The sequence below is a fragment of the Thunnus albacares genome, chromosome 3, assembly GCF_914725855.1.
Source record: "Thunnus albacares chromosome 3, fThuAlb1.1, whole genome shotgun sequence".
Lineage (NCBI taxonomy): Eukaryota > Metazoa > Chordata > Actinopteri > Scombriformes > Scombridae > Thunnus > Thunnus albacares.
Window position 1 is genome coordinate 36064063 of NC_058108.1, and position 18988 is coordinate 36083050.

The 18988-nt window shown below is 39.0% G+C and overlaps 1 protein-coding gene and 1 long non-coding RNA gene across 4 annotated transcripts in view; one reads left to right on the forward strand and one right to left on the reverse strand.

The window, feature by feature from the left end:
- The window catches only part of LOC122974511 (E3 ubiquitin-protein ligase TRIM21-like), a 16420-nt gene extending 13904 nt beyond the window's left edge, over positions 1–2516 (reverse strand). Inside the window, exon 1 of the mRNA XM_044342550.1 lies at positions 160–2516. Coding sequence (XP_044198485.1) covers positions 873–2516 — 1644 coding nt within the window. The 3' untranslated portion in view covers positions 160–872. The remainder of the gene's footprint in view (positions 1–159) is intronic.
- Positions 1–16497, forward strand: part of LOC122974971 — a 27927-nt gene extending 11430 nt beyond the window's left edge. For 2 of the 3 annotated variants that reach the window (XR_006400516.1, XR_006400518.1), the window contains 2 exons: positions 10499–10636; positions 15892–16497. This is a non-coding gene — a long non-coding RNA (uncharacterized LOC122974971). Of the gene's footprint in view, positions 1–2516; positions 2759–10498; positions 10637–15891 lie in introns of those variants that run through there. The other variant, XR_006400517.1, reaches the window with a different exon arrangement.
- Positions 16498–18988: the final 2491 nt, after the last annotated feature.

Sequence of the window (18988 nt, forward strand, 5' to 3'; positions counted from 1 at the left end):
TCAGGCCATGTTTTTAAAGCTTTTAAACATTAAAACTAAAGACAGAGTTTAGTTTACACATTTTTACAATCACATATTTACAGATTTCTTTAAATCATAATCAATCTATTCAATATTTAAACAAACAAATTGGCCAAAGTGGACAGAAACTAAACAAACCTCAGACAAGATAAGAAAATCCTTTATACACATTATACATATATTCTATTAATCAACTGTAGAGCTGCAACTAATGATTATTTTCATTAACAATTAACCTTGTTTTAACCTGTTTTTGAATCATTATTTACTCTATAAAATGTCAGAAAATAGTGAAAATATTCATCACAGTTTCTAAGAGTTCAAGGTATCTTTGAATGTTTTGTCTGACCAACAGTCCAAAACCCAAAAATATTCAAGTTACCATCATATAGAGCAGAGAGTAGCAGCAAAACCTCACATTTAAAAAGATGGAGCCTGAGGATGTTTGTCTGACAAATAATTTAAATGATTATCAATCAATCAATTCATTTCTGTTCTGTTGTCATTAAGTGTTTCAGCACTTATTACAGCCTGTAACATATTGACACATATTCTGTGGAGTCATGGTCTCAGCTGAACTCTACAATGAAGCTTTATGACACTGTGAAATATTCACACTTTGTTTTCTGTGGTTTCACTTCAAACTGAAAGTTTTGTTTTTTTGGAAACTTTGTGTTTTTGACTCGAAATGAAACTAAAGTTCTGTGGATTTGATCAGATGTTTAAATAGAGATTTAATTTTAGATAGAAATCCTAGTTTGTGTTTTTTCTCATAATAAACAAGAATGTGTTTGTATATTTACTCTCTTCAAAAACAAAGACACATTTATGACATAAAACAGGTGATTACTCTACTCAGTTTGATTGACAGGACAGATGATCAGAGGGGCAGAGTTTTTACCACCAAAATTAGGAGAGGGACAGAAGTATGGGTAGAGTTTCTCAGTGAAGGAGCAGCCAGTAAAGGAGTAGATAAGAGCTGCAGCATCTACATCATAAAAGGAGACCAGACCTTCCTCATAATCCACAAACACCCCCACCTTCTGAAGCTGAGACTGCAGAGAGAGAACGACTGGAGGGTTATTACAAGCACTGTACTCATTTCCATTTCTCAACCATATAGTCCAGTAACCATCCTGAGGTCTCAGTGTGATGTTTCCCTTCCTGTTGATCGACTCTCTGGCCACTCCTAAATCCCAGTCAGTCTTCCCTTTAACTTGAACCTCAAAGTAAAATCTGCCTGAAGAGAAACTCTGCTTTCCTAAAACACAAACACAAGGAGAAAATCTCTCTGGGTTGTTTGGTAGATTCTTCATCACATCACCACAATTTACTTGTTTCTCATCATCAGACAGGATGACTTTAGGATGTGCTGTATCAGGATCAAGAGTCACATCCACTGCATACTGCTGGACCCTCTTCAGCTCGACCTCAGCGAGCAGCTTCTTCATCTCTTTACTGAGCGTCTCCTCCAGCTGAGCCACAGCTCTCACCACAGTCCCCTCATATGATGGACGGACGCTGACCTCTGTCCAGTCTTTGGTGGGTTGAGTAGCTTTCAGGGACGGGAAGTTTTGGAGGAGGTGGAGGTGGTCTTCAGAGCGTGAGAGTTGCTTCACCTCAGAGCTTCTCTTCATCAGCTCAGAGATTTCCTGTTCCAGCTCTTTGATGAAGTCTTCAGCCTGTTTCTCTGTCGTTCTTTGCTTCTCTTCAATCGTCTCAATGAGCTCATTCAGGCTTCTCTCAACAGACTCCTTCAGAGCGATGAAGACCTGAACACCTTCTGCTTTCTCTCTGTCTGCAGCTTTCTTACTGAGGTCAACAGAGTGTTTGATCTCTTGAATCTTCAGTTGTCTCTTCTGGATCATCTGCTGAATTTCAGCCTCTGTCTTCCCCAGCTCTGCCTTCTTTCCTTCATATTCTTCTTCCAGAGGAACAAACTCATGTGTCTTGTGGTCTAAAACAGAGCAGAGCATGCAGACACATGTCTGGTCGGTCTTACAGAACAGCTCCAGAGGTTTATCGTGCTTCATACACATCCTGTCTTCCAGGTTCTCCACAGGGTCCATCAGCTGATGTCTTTTCAGACGTGAAACTGTCAGATGAGGCTCCAGGTGAGTCTCACAGTAGGAGGTCAGACATACCAGACAGGACTTCAGGGCCTTCAGTTTGGTTCCAGTACAGACGTCACAGGGAACTTCTCCTGGTTTGGCAGCTTGTTGCTCTGAGCTGCTGCTGCTGGCTTTCTGTTGAGCTTCCTGTCTGAACTGAGAAACCATCTCAGAAATAAAAGTATTCACACTCAACTTAGGCCTTTTGTTGAAAACCTCTTTACACACCGGACACAGGTACTGGTCATTACTGTTCCAGTGTTCAGTGATGCAGTTTTTGCAGAAGTTGTGTCCACATGATGTGCTGACTGGATCAGTGAACACATCCAGACAGATGCAGCACAGAAACTGATCTTCAGATCGCAGACAGCTGGCAGCAGACATATCTACACACTGAGTGTGAAAAACAAAAGACACAATTTGTTTAAATTAAATTTCCATTATTTGTTCAAAAAGAAATAAAGATAATTACTGTTGTATTAAGTATAACGTGATATTAGGTGAAGTAATTTTGAATTATATTTTCCTGTTATTGATCGGGATGGGAACACGTGAACGGAGTCGTGAGCAACCGTGATCATTGAAGTCGTGCTGGCAGCTCAAACAGTTATCCACAAGGCTGCATGGTGAGTTTAAAGTTGTTGTTTACTTTGATGATGTGTTTTATGTGAGCTGGTTTACACAAACACAGTAAGAGACTGTCATCTGCAGCTCTTTATCTAACAGCTCATTGTGGCTGTTTCTGCTTGTACTATTCTTCCATACAATCTTTAAAATGAACCACTGACAACATAACACAGAATATGTCCATATCTTGTTGTGTAGACCAACTGTTATTGAAGAATAGCACTGCTAACAAAGCTCTGCTAACTTGGTGACAAACACCTTTTTATTACCTCCAGCTGCTTCACAATAAAAGCTGCTGCTTGTTGGTAGAAAGCTTTTAATGTGAAACAGCTACAGGAAATAGAATGCAGTGTGTCTGTAGGAAGTGATAAGTAAATATCAATAAGACCAGGAAGGTTGGAGTGAAGCTGAACTCCAAACCACAGAGATTCAGTTACAAGTTACAAAAGTCCTGAGAACTGACACAGAGAGACTGTTTAAAAAACAATTAAAGTTGTTTCACTGAATCTGTGTAAAAACATCTTTAGTTATATTGTCACTAATTTCACAAGTGTCAGTATGAAATGAAAAGAGTGGAACTTCCTGTCTGCTGTGTTAAAACTGGTTGTTGAAACATTAAATATGATCAGTTGTACTCACCAGTGTTTGGCAGAGACTCTGCTGTGTTGTTGAGAAAGACTTGATGAACTCAGTTTAATTTTTATTTGGACAGAAGTGGAGAGACTCGACTGCAGCTCTGCTGTCGCTCTGACAAACTTAAAGTTTCATTTCTGCAGAGTGACGTTGCAGCTGTCTTGTCTTTCCAGTGTTGCTCCTCCTCTTACTGCAGCTCTGATTGGGAGTTGTTTTCCTCCATCTTACTTACAGGATTATTGTGAAATATCATGGAGCAAAGGTGAGACTGTAAATAACAGGCAGCCAGTTTTCATGTTAACTTCTTTTTCTCTTTATCTTGAACTGAGTTCAACAAATGTCATCTGGTCAACGTTGATGTTAAATCAACAGTTATTTCAAAACACATTTTTTAACTTCTACAAACGGTTTCCAGTTTACTTCACAAAATGAGGTGAAAGACAGTCAACAACAACTAAAGGATGATTTTATTTTATCTCATGCAGATACAATTTCTATATTTTGCTTCATGTTCTACCTTATTTGTTCCTTTGCTGTAAAGCCAAATAGTTCAGACTGTTTTGTGGTGAACCACCACAGTCCTGACAGGGATAAATGTAGAATCTATCATCTCTGGACTGAGTGATGCTTCACACTGCCAGCACTGCCCTTTGGGAGTTTGGGAGTTGTAGTGTGAACCCTGTTAGCCACAGAGCTAACGTCATGTCAGCAGCTCTGCTGCCAATCTAAGGTTTGGAAAATTTAAAGAATTAAAAAGTGTTTGTTAGCAGGAGTTGGATGGTTTGAATCCTCAACCTATTTAAGTGAGAAGGATCCTGTAGTGTATAGGCAGTGTTGGGGTGGTTACTCAAAAAATGTAATATATTACACATTACTTGTTACTTTTTTTAAAAGTAATGCATTACTTTACTTAATTACTCCCTGTGAAAGGTAATTAATTACACTACTCGTTACATTACTTTGGCATTACTCCGCAATAACGCCTGAGATGCATTGTGGTGTAATTGCCAGTTGGTAGATTCTGTTTTATAAAGGATTTCAGGTAAATATCAGCTAATAACTCAAAGTGTATAAATTCTGACTGGACTGTCCTAAATGTTAATGGTGAGAGGTGTAACTTAAAAGACAGGTTCACAATTTTTCAAGTGTGTCTTAAAACAACAGTCAAGTGTCCATATTTCAATTCAATTTTTTTCAATTCAGTTTTATTTATATAGCGCCAAATCACAACAAAAGTCATCTCAAGGCACTTTTCACATAGAGCAGGCCAAGACCGTACTCTTTAATATACAGAGACCGAACAATTCCCCCATGAGCAAGCACTTGGCGACAGCGGTAAGGAAAAACTCCCCTTTAACAGGAACAAACCTCAAGCAGCACCCGGCTCTAGGTGGGCGGCCATGTGCTTTGACCGGTTGGGTTGAGAGAGACAGAAGAGGGTGGGGGGTGGGGGACACACAGAGAAGCAGAATAACAGCAGCAACAACAACAGCAACAACCGCAGGAACAGCCGGAGAAGGACAGGAGGAAGACAACAACGGTTTATGGTGTTTCCTGCGGATGAGAAAGCACAAAGAACTCTGTGGGAAGAAGTCAACTTAGTAACATGCATTAATGGTAAATAAATACATACAGATGGAGAAGAGAAGAGAGGAGCTCAGTGCATCATGGGAAGCCCCCCAGCAGTCTAGGCCTATAGCAGTATAACTAAGGGCTGATCCAAGGCGAGCTTGGCCGGTCCTAACTATAAGCTTTATCAAAAAAGAAAGTTTTAAGCCTATTCTTAAACATAGAGAGGATGTCTGCACCCTGGACCGAATCTGGAAGATGGTTCCACAAGAGAGGAGCCTGATAGCTGAAGGCTCTGCCTCCCATTCTACTTTTGGAGACTGTAGGAACCACCAGTAGGCCTGCATTCTGGGAGTGCAGTGTTCTGGTGGGGTAATACGGTACTATGAGCTCTTCAAGATATGATGGTGCCTGACCATTAAGGGCTTTGTAAGTTAGGAGAAGGATTTTAAATTCAATTCTTGATTTTACTGGAAGCCAATGCAGCAAAGCTAAAATGGGAGAGATATGATCTCTTTTTCTAGTTTTTGTCAGTACACGTGCAGCTGCATTCTGGACCAGCTGGAGAGTCTTTAGAGACTTGTTAGGGCAGCCTGATAATAATGAGTTGCAATAATCCAGCCTAGAAGTAACAAATGCGTGGACTAGTTTCTCTGCATCTTGTTGAGACAGGATGTGCCTCATTTTTGCAATACTACGTAAGTGAAAAAAGGCAGTCCAGTGAGAGTTGAAGGACATATCCTGATCAAAGATAACTCCCAGATTCCTTACGGTGGTGCTGGAGGCCAGGCTAATGCCATCTAGAGTAGCTATATCATTAGATAATGTGTTTTTAAGGTGTTTAGGGCCAAGCACAATAACTTCAGTTTTGTCTGAGTTTAATAGCAGAAAATTGCAGGTCATCCAGGTCTTTATGTCCTTAAGGCATGCTTGGAGTTTAGTTAACTGATTGGTTTCATCTGGCTTCATTGATAAATATATTTGGGTATCATCTGTGTAGCTATGAAAATTTATGGAGCGTTTCCCAATAATATTACCTAAAGGAAGCATATATAAGGTGAATAATATTGGTCCAAGTACAGAACCTTGTGGAACTCCGTGTCAAACTTTTGCTTTCATGGCGGATTCATCATTAACATGTACAAACTGAAATTGATCTGATAAATAGGATTTAAACCAGCTTAATGCAGTTCCTTTGATGCCAATTAAATGTTCCAGTCTCTGTAATAGGATTTGATGATCAATTGTGTCAAATGCAGCATTAAGATCTAACAAGACAAGTACAGAGACAAGTCCTTTGTCTGATGCAGTCAGGAGGTCATTTGTGACTTTCACCAGTGCTGTCTCTGTGCTATGATGCCTCTAAATCCTGACTGAAAATCATCAAATAAACTATTGTTATGTAGAAAGTCACATAACTGATTAGAGACTGCTTTCTCAAGGATCTTAGAGAGAAGGTTAGATATAGGTCTATAGTTGGCTAAGACGCCTGAATCGAGAGTAGGCTTCTTAAGAAGAGGTTTAATTACAACTACTGTAAAAGGACTGTGGTACATAGCCTGTTACTAAAGACAGATTGATCATATCTAGTAAAGAAGTGCTTATTATGGGAAAGACTTCCGTAAGCAGCCTAGTTGGGATGGGGTCTAAGAGACAGGTTGAAGGTTTGGATGAAGAAATCGTTGAAGTTAATTCAGAAAGGTCAATTGGAGAAAAACAGTCCAAAAATATGTCAAGTTTCACAGCTGCTTCTAGGGTTCCTGAGTTTGTGGATAAATCAGTGCCTGTTGGGGCAGAGACTGTTGAACTTTGTCTCTAACAGTTAGAATTTTATCATTAAAGAAGCTCATGAAGTCATTACTACTAGAGCCATTGGAATACATGGATCTGACTCTGTCAGTTTGGTCAAAGTGCTGAAAAGAAACCTAGGGCTGTTTTTATTCTCTTCTATTAATGATGAGTAATAGGCTGCTCTGGCATTACAGATGGCCTTCCTATATGTTATAAGACTATTTTGCCAGGTTAAGCGAGCTTCTTCTAGTTTGGTAAAACGCCAAATCCTTTCCAGTTTTCGCGATATTTGCTTTACTTTGCGAGTTTGGGAGTTAAACCATTGAGCTAACCTCTTATGTTTTATTATTTTCCTTTATAAGGGGGCGATGGAGTCGAGTGTTATTCGTAATGAGCCTGCAGCACCATCGACAAGATTATTAATTTGGGAGGGACTAAAATTAGCATAGGAGTCATCTGAAGTATTGAGACATGGCAGTGAATTCAGTATTGTTGGAATTGCTTCCTTAAATTTAGCTACAGCACTATCAGATAGACATCTAGTGAAGACATTTTTGTCCAATGGCGTGTAGTCCAGTAGTAGGAATTCAAAAGTTGTTAAGTAATGGTCTGATAAAATAGGATTTTGTGGAAAAACTATGAAACATTCAATTTCAATGCCGTAAGTCAGCACAAGATCAAGGGTGTGATTAATACAGTGAGTGGGTTTATTTACACTCTGAGAGAAGCCAATTGAGTCTAACAATGAGATAAACGCAGTGCTCATTATCGACGTCCACATGAATATTAAAATCACCTACTATAATTACTTTATCTGTACTAAGGACTAAGTTTGAATTCCTATCTGAATTCTCAGAGTTTTTATCAGAGTACGGACCAGGAGGACGGTACACTATAACACATAGAACTGGCTGTAAAGTTTTCCAGGTTGGGTGAGAGAGACTAAGAACAAGGCTTTTGAATGAGTTATAATTAAATTAAGGTCTAGAGTTGACAAAAAGGCTTGAGTTGAAAATGGCTGCGACTCCTCCTCCTCGGCCAGTGTCTTGAGGAATGTGAGTATTAAAAAAACGGGGGGGAGTAGATTCATTAAGGCTGACATATTCTTTATGACACAGCCAGGTTTCAGTAAGACAAAATAAATCAATATGATGATCTGAGATTAGATCGTTTACTAATACAGCTCTGCTGTCGCTCTGACAAACTTTAAGTTTCATTTCTGCAGAGTGACGTTGCAGCTGTCTGATCATGTCTTTCCAGTGTTGCTCCTCCTCTTACTGCAGCTCTGATTGGGAGTTTGTTTCCTCCTTTTGATTTACAGCATTATTGTGAAATATCATGGAGCAAAAGTGATACTGTACCTGACAGGTGAGAGGAGTAAGACATGTAAAAAGTTGTTGCTTAACTTAATTTTGTGTGTTGAAAGTTTTTCACAAGGTTTTCACAAGGTGATCAAAAATAAACAAACCCTGAATTTAGATTTATTTTTGCCACAAGAGACGAAAAGTTTTGGACAGACAAACACTGAACTGTGCAGCCAGTTTTCATGTAACTATTAACTTCTTTTTCTCTTCATCTTGAACTGAGTCCAACAAATGTCGTCTGGTCAACGTTGATGTTAAATCAACAGTTATTTCATAAACACACATTAGAACACAATAAGTACATAATAAATCAATCTCCTCAGGAGATCTCTGCCATTTATCTTCTGGTCCTCCTGTTCGTGGGGAACTACAATGTTAAATACTTGACAAAGAGAATAAGAACAAACAAAAAATCTGAACACAAGGTCCAAATGGTTGTTTCTGAAGCTTTCATATATAATGTAAAAGTAACACACACCGAGGGTTGTAGTGAAACACCCTAGTAGCACAGCTGATGGTGATTAGATAATCATGTTCCACCATTAGGGTGAGAAAAACAATCAAAAGGCCTTCAGCAGATCAAAACGTTTAACAAATAGTGACAGGAACTACAGCCAATCAATTCTCTTCAAATAAAGTGACAAAAACCAATATGTTTCATACCACATATACAGATTTAAATTTTACATTCCAGTCCTTTTGGTTAACTGCCTTTGGCCCCGCACAGACTATCTTACAGAGGGGCCCATGTGGACTTTCTGTGGACAAGCCCACAATGGGTTGCCCACAGAAAACCCTCATTGGGGCCTGAAGAAGTAAAACTGTTGTGGGCCCTGTGGGCAGGCTAACCTGCAGGGGGTCTGTGTGGGCAATTTGTGGACAAGCCCACAGCAGGTATTCCACGGGACACTATCATGGTGGTGGCAAAACTGATGTGGGCCCTGCACAGGCTATGCCACAGGGGAGCCCATGTGGGCTTTCTGTGGTCAAGCCCACTGTGGGTTGCCCGCAGGAAACCATGATGGTGGCCCCAAAGGGCAAAACTGCTGTGGGCTCCGCATGGGCCATCCTACAGTGAGGCCCATGTTTGATATCTGTGGGTAAGCCCACAGTGGGTTTCCCACAGAAAACCATGATGGGAGGGTTTTCTGTGGACAAGTCCACAAAGGGGCCCCAAAGGGCAAAACTGCTGTGGGCCCCGCATAGGCTTACCCACATGGGGTCCACGTGGGATTAGTGTGGGTTTGCCCTGCCCACACTTCCCCACAGTAAACCCATACATACCCACAGTGGGCCCACATGGGCATGTTTGCTGGGGTATAGGTATATACAGCTGTATCCAAAAGTTTGGGCTCCTTTTGACAAATCACATATTTTAGTGATTTTTTAATTGAAAAGATGTAAACGGTGAGGGGTGTAACTTAAAGGACAGGTTCACAATTTTTCAAGTGTGTCTTAAAACAACAGTCAGGTGTCCATATGAACAGTGAAAGAGGTTTTCCTCGCTGTAATCATTCCTCCTGTTCATACTGGATATTAAAGATCCTTCAAATGTGTTTTCAATGGAAGTGATGGAGGCCAAAATCCACAGTGTGTCCACACAGTCATTTAAAAGTCTCTGTGAAGCTTATATTCAGCTTCAGCAGTCTGAGTTAGTCATATCAAGTGGATATCTGACACATTTACAGTCTTTTTAGCATCAAATTCCCTCTTTGTGTTTCCTCGGACAGTGTTTCCCTGTTGAGCTGCAGGTGGAAGTATAGTAACAAAAAGAGGAACTTTGGCACTAAAAAGACTGTAACGTTGAAAGATATCTACTTGATTTGACTCATTTGGACGCTGAAGCTTCATATTAGCTTCAGATAAACTTTTAAATACATTTTTGCGCAGAAGGAGGATTGCGGATTTTGTCCTCTATCACTTCCATTGTAAGTGCATTATGAAGGGATCTTCTAATGGTCAGTATGAACAGAAGGAATGACTACAGCAAGAAAAACATTGTGAACACAGTGTTCATTTGGGCTCCTGACTGTTGGTTTAAGACACACTTGAACAACTGTGAACTCGTCCTTTAAGCCTAAATCAAAACAGAATAATTTGAGTTAAATTTAACCCCACAAAACAAACCTAAAAATAAGGTGTGATGGCAGTTTTGTACAAATTAGACCAAAATATTTTTAAATACTCAATGTACAGGTAGCCCAGAATAGCTTAACTTGAGTAAATGTACTTAATTACTTTCCATCACTGCATTTATTAAAGGAAATAAAAGTGCAGAAGAGGAAATGAAAGAAAAGCTTTCATGAACCAGACACATGTTGAATCTTTTCTGTATCATATAAGAGTTGATTCATGTAAAACTCAGATTCTTCTTTGTGTCAGTGCACCAGCGGGCGTCACCTGAGCATCACCTGGTGGGAGTCACCTGTCCCTGCGCGGTCAGGCGGTCCGGTCGGGCTCGTCAGGTCTCTTCATTAACAGTCTGGCAGCTGTCTGATGGAGCAGATATCATCCCGGCAGGTAAACCGAGCCTCGTTATCTGCAGACAGGTGTGTAACTGTAGTCCAGCACACTGCTGCAAATCACAGGCACACAGATGTAATCTGCCTCCGTTTAATCACGCTGCCTTTGTCCCCAAACTTACTCCAGGATTCACTTTACTCCATTTGTAAAGGAAATTTCACTCCGCTTTTTCGCCAAGTGGACGCAGTGTTTTTAATTATAAAGGAGACATTTTGGCAACGAGAGTCCTGAATGTGTGTGTGTGTTTTATAAAGCAGAGACATGAGCTGCTGTTTTCATTATTTTAAAGGACAAGTTCACAATTTTTCATGTTTTTCATGGAAGTATAGTAACAAAAAGAGGGACTTTGGCACTAAATAGACTGTAACGTTGAAAGATATCTACTTGATTTGACTCATTTATCTTCATTTATCTTCTCCATTATCTGAAGCTTCATATTAGCTTCAGATAAACTTTTAAATACATTTTTGCACAGAAGGAGGACTGTGGATTTTGTCCCCCATCACTTCCATTGTAAGGTCATTATGAAGGGATCTTCTACTGGTCAGTATGAACAGGAGGAATGATTACAGCAAGAAAACATAACAGATTTGAACTCGTCCTTTAACTGTTTATACATTAAAAACATTTTATCAGACTTTTAAAACCTGTTTGAAGCAGAAATAATCTGATTGGGTGATTTAAACATCAGTGGGCGGAGCCAAAGAAGCACCTGCTATGTCTGATTATGTGATTGTGTATCAGACTTTAATTTAACCCTAAAAAGCCTAAAATGGCAGCATGCGGGTTAAAATCAGTGGATTTCTGAGTGTAGTTCTGTTAGACTGGAGATGAAGGAGCCTCTCATTAGTATTAGTGTTTCCAACACTGTGCCACTATCAACAGTAGTCATTTATAGAGCACTTAAAGCTCCATTAATCAATAGTTTTTATATTAACAATGGATCAAATAACCATATTAATGTGAAAGTGTTGCTCATAGTTCCAGATCCAATAATCACACAGACAGACGTATATCAGACCATCCTGATTATAAGACAAACATGAAATTCCTCCAATAAAAAGTGGAACATAAAGCCCACATTTGTGTATCTTGTCTGTCAGTCACACACACACACACACACACACACACACACACACACACACACACACACACACACTCCTGTCAGGAGCTTCATTATAAAACAATAATGATGTTTTATGATGTGACGGCAATGTGGTTAACGTCTGGTTAGGTTTAAGGAAAGATGAAGGTTCGGGTTAAAGTTACTACATCCTTAAAGTTACAGCCACCTTCATCGCCATGGCTACAATAATAACCACGAGGTTAAAGGGACAGTTCACATTTTGTGAAGTGGGGTTGTATGAGGTTCGTATTCATAGTCAGTGTATTTATTACCTGCAGTAGATTTGGAGTATCAACATGGAAGATAAACAATGTACTGCTGTATTTTAGACACCTAAACAAATTAGTATCAGTTTAAGTGTTGCTATATTTAGAATATCTTCATCGCTTTACCTTTGGCACTACATTTTCTCAACCTTAGAGTTTCCGTATTCCTACACATGTTGTGCACTGTATTACACCGCAGATCAGATGTTTGAGTCAGAAATGTTTGATTTTGCAGCATCTTTTCATAAAATTGTGATACAATTTGTGATGGTTTATGTCTCTTTTTATGCTGAAATTGCAGGAATTGGGAAAAATTGCAAGCAAAGGAAAATAATCCATTAAAAAAAAAAAAAACTACTACCAATGATGAGTCATATGTAATCACTTCCTGTGTGCTGTGATGATGAAAGTTACCACGACACAAAATGCAAGAATTGATCCAAATCACAAGCGCTCTGTTGATTTGACCATTTCACGTGGAAAAGTTGCAGTAATTTAGCAAAAATTCTCACAAATATCGCAGAGAGATTTCTTGAATTTGCATAAATTATTACGATCACAAAATCACAAAAAAATACAATACAAACAGCAACAATGACGTTAGGAGGAAGCGTCGGGGAGTTTTATAGATATGGACGAAACCAAGTTACAATAACGTAACGTACTCGTGCTGCTGCGCTTGTAGTTCCTTTAATGGGAGCTGTAGTTTTTAATCTGTGTACACAAAGAATATATCGTTTAACTATTAAAATAACAAAAGTTTAAATGTCTGACAGAGACGCTGTCATGGAGCTGAGCGGTCTGAGAGGTCAGAATGAATGACATTTTTATTATTGTGTCATGCATACAACTGTATGCCCAGCCCGCATGGACACCATGAATTCCAATAAGCCAGGACCAGAGTACAATATATACAGTATATTGTAAAAAGGCAATCTTTCATCTTCAGATCTAGAGACCATCATTAAATAGTTCAGACATTCTGAATTACAGTTGGGAGCTTGCCATATATTACTGAAGAGTCTAAGTAAACACTAATTAAACAATCTGTCTCGCCTTCTTTTCCAGGCTTTTGAGATAAAGTTAGCAAACTTAAATACATCAAAATTAAACAGCCATTCCAGTTTTGCTCATCTGAACACCAAAATATTTCAGGGTTTAGTCGAGCATGAAACATTAACTCTCCTAAGTCATCATAATTTGTACAGTACAATAGAAAATGGGACTCACTTTCCACTTCACCCAAATCACAGTTCTCACACAACCTATTTTCCGGAGTATTTTTGAATCGACTGATCTCAACGGCCAGAGGAAGAACATCAGCTCTCAGCTGTGCAATCAAAGATCTTTGGGTTCTAGATAAACAAGATGTTACATATAATTCAGGTTTACAGGTTATAATTCTGTTTGATATGCATATATGTTCTTAATTTTGGCTTTAACAACATTTTCAAACCATTTTTCTTCAAATTTCAATAGAAGCTTGTTTTTAATAAAGTTAACATTACAGCACAGGTTGTTCCTATAGATATACAGCATATCCACCTCCTCTAACTGGAGAACTATATAATTTACTCCACATAAATACTTTCTTATTTATTCTGTCCTCTGCCATTTTGATTAGACGGTTCCACAATCGGATCATTTCACATTTTCGTTGTACAGACCCTGGTACCCGGCCCATTTATCCTTGAACTGCTGGGATCAGAGCAAATCTATGAACCCCCAAAAAACATCGTATAGCTCTATTCTGCAGTATAATTCAATATGGGGGAGACACATGCATCATAGAGTTTAGTATATGTACAATAACCAAGATCATTACATACTTTCAATTTGTTAATAACTGATCCCAAAGCTCTCCCAGCTGAGTCAGCAAGGGACCAAATTCCAGCCTCATAAGTCATAAATTCATCAGAAAAGAAACCCAAGTATTTATAAACACTAAAATACTCTAAGACCACTGAACCAAAACTAAGTATTTGTCTACTTCTTTCCATACCTTTCTTTCTGAAATGTATTATTTGTGTTTCACTCTTGTTCATCGCTAATCTCCATTTAGGACACCACAAACTAACCATGTTTAACATATTCTGTAAATCAGATTCAGACTCAGCCAATAAAATTATATCATCCGCGTATAATAAAATACCCAATTTAATGTCACCTATACATACACCTAAATTAGATTCCTTAATCTGTAGAGCTAAGTCATTCACAAATAATGCAATAAGAGTTGGGGAAAGTATATCACCTTGTGTTACACTAAAAGGTGTTTCAAACCAGTCAGTAAACATATCATTGATCTCAACACAGGCAACTGGGCAACTATACAAGGTCTGTATTGCTCTATAAAATCTATCGTCCACGCCTGCTTCCATAAGTTTAAAAGCAAGCAGATCTCTGTTAATCCAGTCAAACGCCTTTTGGAAGTCAACAAAACATGCAGAAGTAGGTTTACCTTTGGCAATTCTAGTTCTAATAACAATCGATACTGAATGTATATGATCAATACAGGCTCGTTTCTTTCTAGATCCATTCTGCTCATCGACAAGATACCGTCCCATTTCTAAATGTTGAGTGAGCCTATTGTTCAGTATATTGGCATACAATTCATAAACCGTACTAAGAAGGCTGATGCCCCTATAATTAATAATCCTGGGGTCATTTTTTGATGACTTTGGAACAGGCTTAATATGGACTTGTACCATACTGTCGGGATTATACCATGTTCAAAACATGTCTTCAAAAGATAAAAGCTCTAAGAGATGTGGACATTTCAAAGCTTCATTTGGGATACCTTCAATTCCGGATGCCTTCTTCAATTTTGCTTTATCTACAGCCCTTTTAACTTCCTCTATTGTAATATGGTGATTTAAAAATGTATTTGGGCTATATCCTGGTGTATTCATAGCCATCTCCATCTTACATTTTGTAGCACAAATATCATTGAAGAATGTGTCATCAAAACCAGGTGGAATATGGTTTCCTTAAAATAAATTGGCAAAATCTCTCTCCCATGTTCTGAGTACTGCCTCTTTTTTATTTTCAATATCATCATTATCTAGAATAATTTCCATTGGGATTTTTGTTAATTTCTTAGGGCCCAGTTTATTTATTTCTTTCCAAAATTGTTGTGGGTTGTTACTTTGTAAGTGATCCAACTCTAATGCTTGTCCTCGTCTAAATTGCCTTTTATGGTTCTGTAAACTCTTATCAAAAATAAACTGGGTTTGCCTGTATCGTTCCCTAAGTTGTCTTTTGGCCAGTGAGTCCTTTATAGTTTAGAAATTCTCTCTCTGCTTGTCTTTTATCATTCCAGTATGTCTCAGTCCTACTCATTTGCTGATATACCCCTTTCCTACTTGAAACACCAGTTTTTGTGTTCATTTCATTGAGCACTGTATCACAAAATAATCCATACCAATTATCAATATGACTTTGTGTTTTCTCACACCCCTCTAATTTATTGATAAGTTCAACCAAAGCAAGGCGACACATTAGAAGAAAGAAAATATTTCTGGAAATAATCTAGATCGTCTTTTAGTTGGAGAGACCCTAGTATCAATTTCCAAAAAAGACATCTCAGATGTTCAGTCAGTGTCTCTCTGTAGGAAACTTTATGGTAACGTGTTCAATAAAACAACCTTTGGAGGTGATAATAACTGTATAAAGGCGAGTTCTTCCGTTCCTGAGTGTCCAAAAATCAATTCAGTGCTGCTCTCAAAGTGTTACTGAAAAGAAACCAAACTGATCCAGCAGATACCCCTCTCTCTCTCTCTCTCTCTCTATGTCTATGTCTCTGTCTCTCTCTCTCTCTCTCTGTCTATGTCTATGTCTCTCTCTCTCTTTCTCTGCAGGGTTTTTGTATTCATGAGCAGCTTCGTGGCTCCACCTGACACCTTCGACAACATGGCTGAAAGTGTTTACGGCGGATCCTCTTCCACCGCTGCAGCCGACACTTACCTGCAGGCGAAATGAAGTTACCTGAGAATTACTCTGAACTCTGAATGACCCCCTCCTCCCTCCTCCCTCCTCCCCCCCCCCCCACCCCACCCCACCGCCTCACCCTGCTCCATTAATTATTCCTCAGCCAATCAGAGAGCGTAGTGACAGCTGGGTGGAAGCTTTTACAGACGACATCCAGTCTGATAAGGACAGGTTTCACTTTAAGGTTGTTTCCTGACGTCTTTGATTCGTTAACGTTACCTACAGACACCAGAAGAGGCTCATTTAAGACTTTTTAAGACCCGTTCAAAGTAAAACAAGAACAATTTAAAAAAGTATAGAACTGGACAATGAGGAACAATATTTAAATACTTCTATATGTTTTTAAGTGTATTGAAAACAGGATTTAAACTTTTTTTTCCTTGTGATTTTGTAACTTCAGAGAAGTTGTTGTGTGTTTTATTTCAAATTGATTCCATTTATTATACAGAAATGACATATTAAACCTTGTCAACACATCTGCTTATGAAGTTATTAATTAATTTCACATTATGACCATGAGGGTGAGAGAAATTAAAAGATTTTAAACAGAAAATAGTATAAAAATAATATTTTTTGACTTTAGGGTCAGGGTTAGGGTTATGGTCAGGGTTAGGGTCAGGGTTAGGGTTATGGTCAGGGTTATGGTCAGGGTTAGGGTTAGGGTCAGGGTTAGGGTCAGGGTTAGGGGGTTAGGGGGTTAGGGTCAGGGTTAGGATCAGGGTTAGGGTCAGGGTTAGGGTTATGGTCAGGGTTAGGGTCAGGGTTAGGGTTAGGGTCAGGGTTAGGGTCAGGGTTAGGGTTAGTGTTAGGGTCAGGGTTAGGGTTATGGTCAGGGTTAGGGTCAGGGTTAGGGTTATGGTCAGGGTTAGGGTCAGGGTTAGGGTCATGGTCAGGGTTAGGGTCAGGGTCAGGGTTAGGGTCAGGGTTAGGGTTATAGGGTTAGGGTTATAGGGTTAGGGTCAGGGTTAGGGTTAGGGTTATGGTCAGGGTTAGGGTTAGGGTCAGGGTTAGGATCAGGGTTAGGGGGTTAGGGTCAGAGTATTTGGGGAAGAAAAAACTCCTACAATCCTACATATTATAACTTTTTAAAGCACCAAGTCAGATAAACTTAGGATGTTGGCATGAACGTTATTTACAAAGCAGAAACTCATAATTTCCATAACTCTGATTTGTCATGAACGCATCATCAGCTGCAAGCAAAAGAAAAAAAATGTTTCATGAGGTTTTTTTTGGATTGAAATAGAAAATTTGTCTAATTTCAGTCCATTTATATTTGACCTTTAAAACTTTTGCTGGCAAAACAAATTCTGTTAACAGTTTTAGTCTCAAATAGTTTCTTCAAGCTGTTTTTTTTTTGTTTTGCTTGCAGTGAAATATGTTTTGAATTCTTTGCCAAAGGTTTGCTCAAATATGTTGTATTTGACTGCACTATAAGGACACAATAAAGCAAGAAGCCAAAGTCCTTAAATGTCTAACCAAAAGCAGACGTACAAGAAGTTTGCTAAATAAATTACAGTCTTAAAATGAAAAAAAAAGATTTAAATCACAGACTTTCTGATCATAAAACAGGTGAAAAACACGTAAAATTTGATTCCAGCTTTCAATACTGAACGGTTTTGGATTCTCGGTGCTTCAGACGCAGTTTGTTTGATACAAAAAGTAGAAATTATATTATTCCTGTAAGAACTGATGTAAACTCTTTGTCTTCACGGTTCTTTTTCCTCCATCTGTGTCTTCTTGTTTTGTTCAGTCAGCTGTAACCTTGTAAGAAAAAACTGTGTCGCTCTTCTATAAACCTGATACACGAGCCGCTCTTTGTTCCTTCACGCTGCAGCTCGGCCAAAGAATGAAGTTTCTCTGTTTGTGCTCAGGATGCTGTGTGAAAATCCATATTTCTAGGAACTGTGTGTGTTTTTTTTTAAATGTAGTTTTAGTCATTACGGCGTTGGGTTATTTAGAGCCAGAGAGACATTTTAGGAGTTGGCTCTGCAGGCTTTCATGTTGGCCCCGTGTGAAAATAAATCTGGAGAGTCGCTGGAGTCCAAATCACAAACAGATGAGCGGGTTCTGCGAGGAGCAGCGGGTTCGGGGGGTTTTGCTGTGTGCAGCCGAGGGAGTATGAATGAGACTTTTAATTGGCGGTGACGGCAACAACTGGCCTCGTTCTCCTGCAGCTCAATTAGGAGCATTCAGGCAACGCTTGACACTTTATCTGAGGGAGGAACCGGGGACACATCCTGACCTGTAAATCAGGTGACCGGCTGCTGCGTCAACACTAGATCCAGAATAGAACAGTTAAAATGTCACAATATGCATCACGGAGCTGAGAAATGGATCTTAATCAACTACACATGAAATAATCGGTCAATTAATCGATTTGTCTGTTATGATAATTATTTTAAAATAAATGCCTAACAGTTTCTGAAGTGTGAGGGTTTGTCACATGTTGCATCAATTAGTCGATTAATTGATCCACAGAAATAATCGTAATTTTTTTGTATCCGCCTGTCATTTTTTAAATGAAAACACTAAAAATCTTATGGTATCTGCTTCTCAAATGTGATGATTTTTTTGGTTTTCTGTCTTGAGTGATGTTAAACTGACTGTTGGTCAATTTTCACTATTTTCTGGCGTTTTTTTTTTTTAGACAGAACGATTGATTGAAAAACTTCCTGCCTACATGTGGAAGTAAACTGATTATGTTTGTGTTTGGGGGAGTTGGTTACACAAAATAAGCATTTAACAGAATCCTGCACTGACTGATCAATGAACGCTTGTAACATTTGTGGACTCATGATGGACTTTTTTTTAAAAACAGTATCAAAATTGATGCAGATATATCACCTTTCTTATTCCACACATTTTTCTACACCTGCATTACCCACAATGCAATGCCACTGGTTTCACTCAACTGTACGGATTAGGATGTGTAATACTGGTGGCTTTCACCAAAGGTTTGTAAATTTT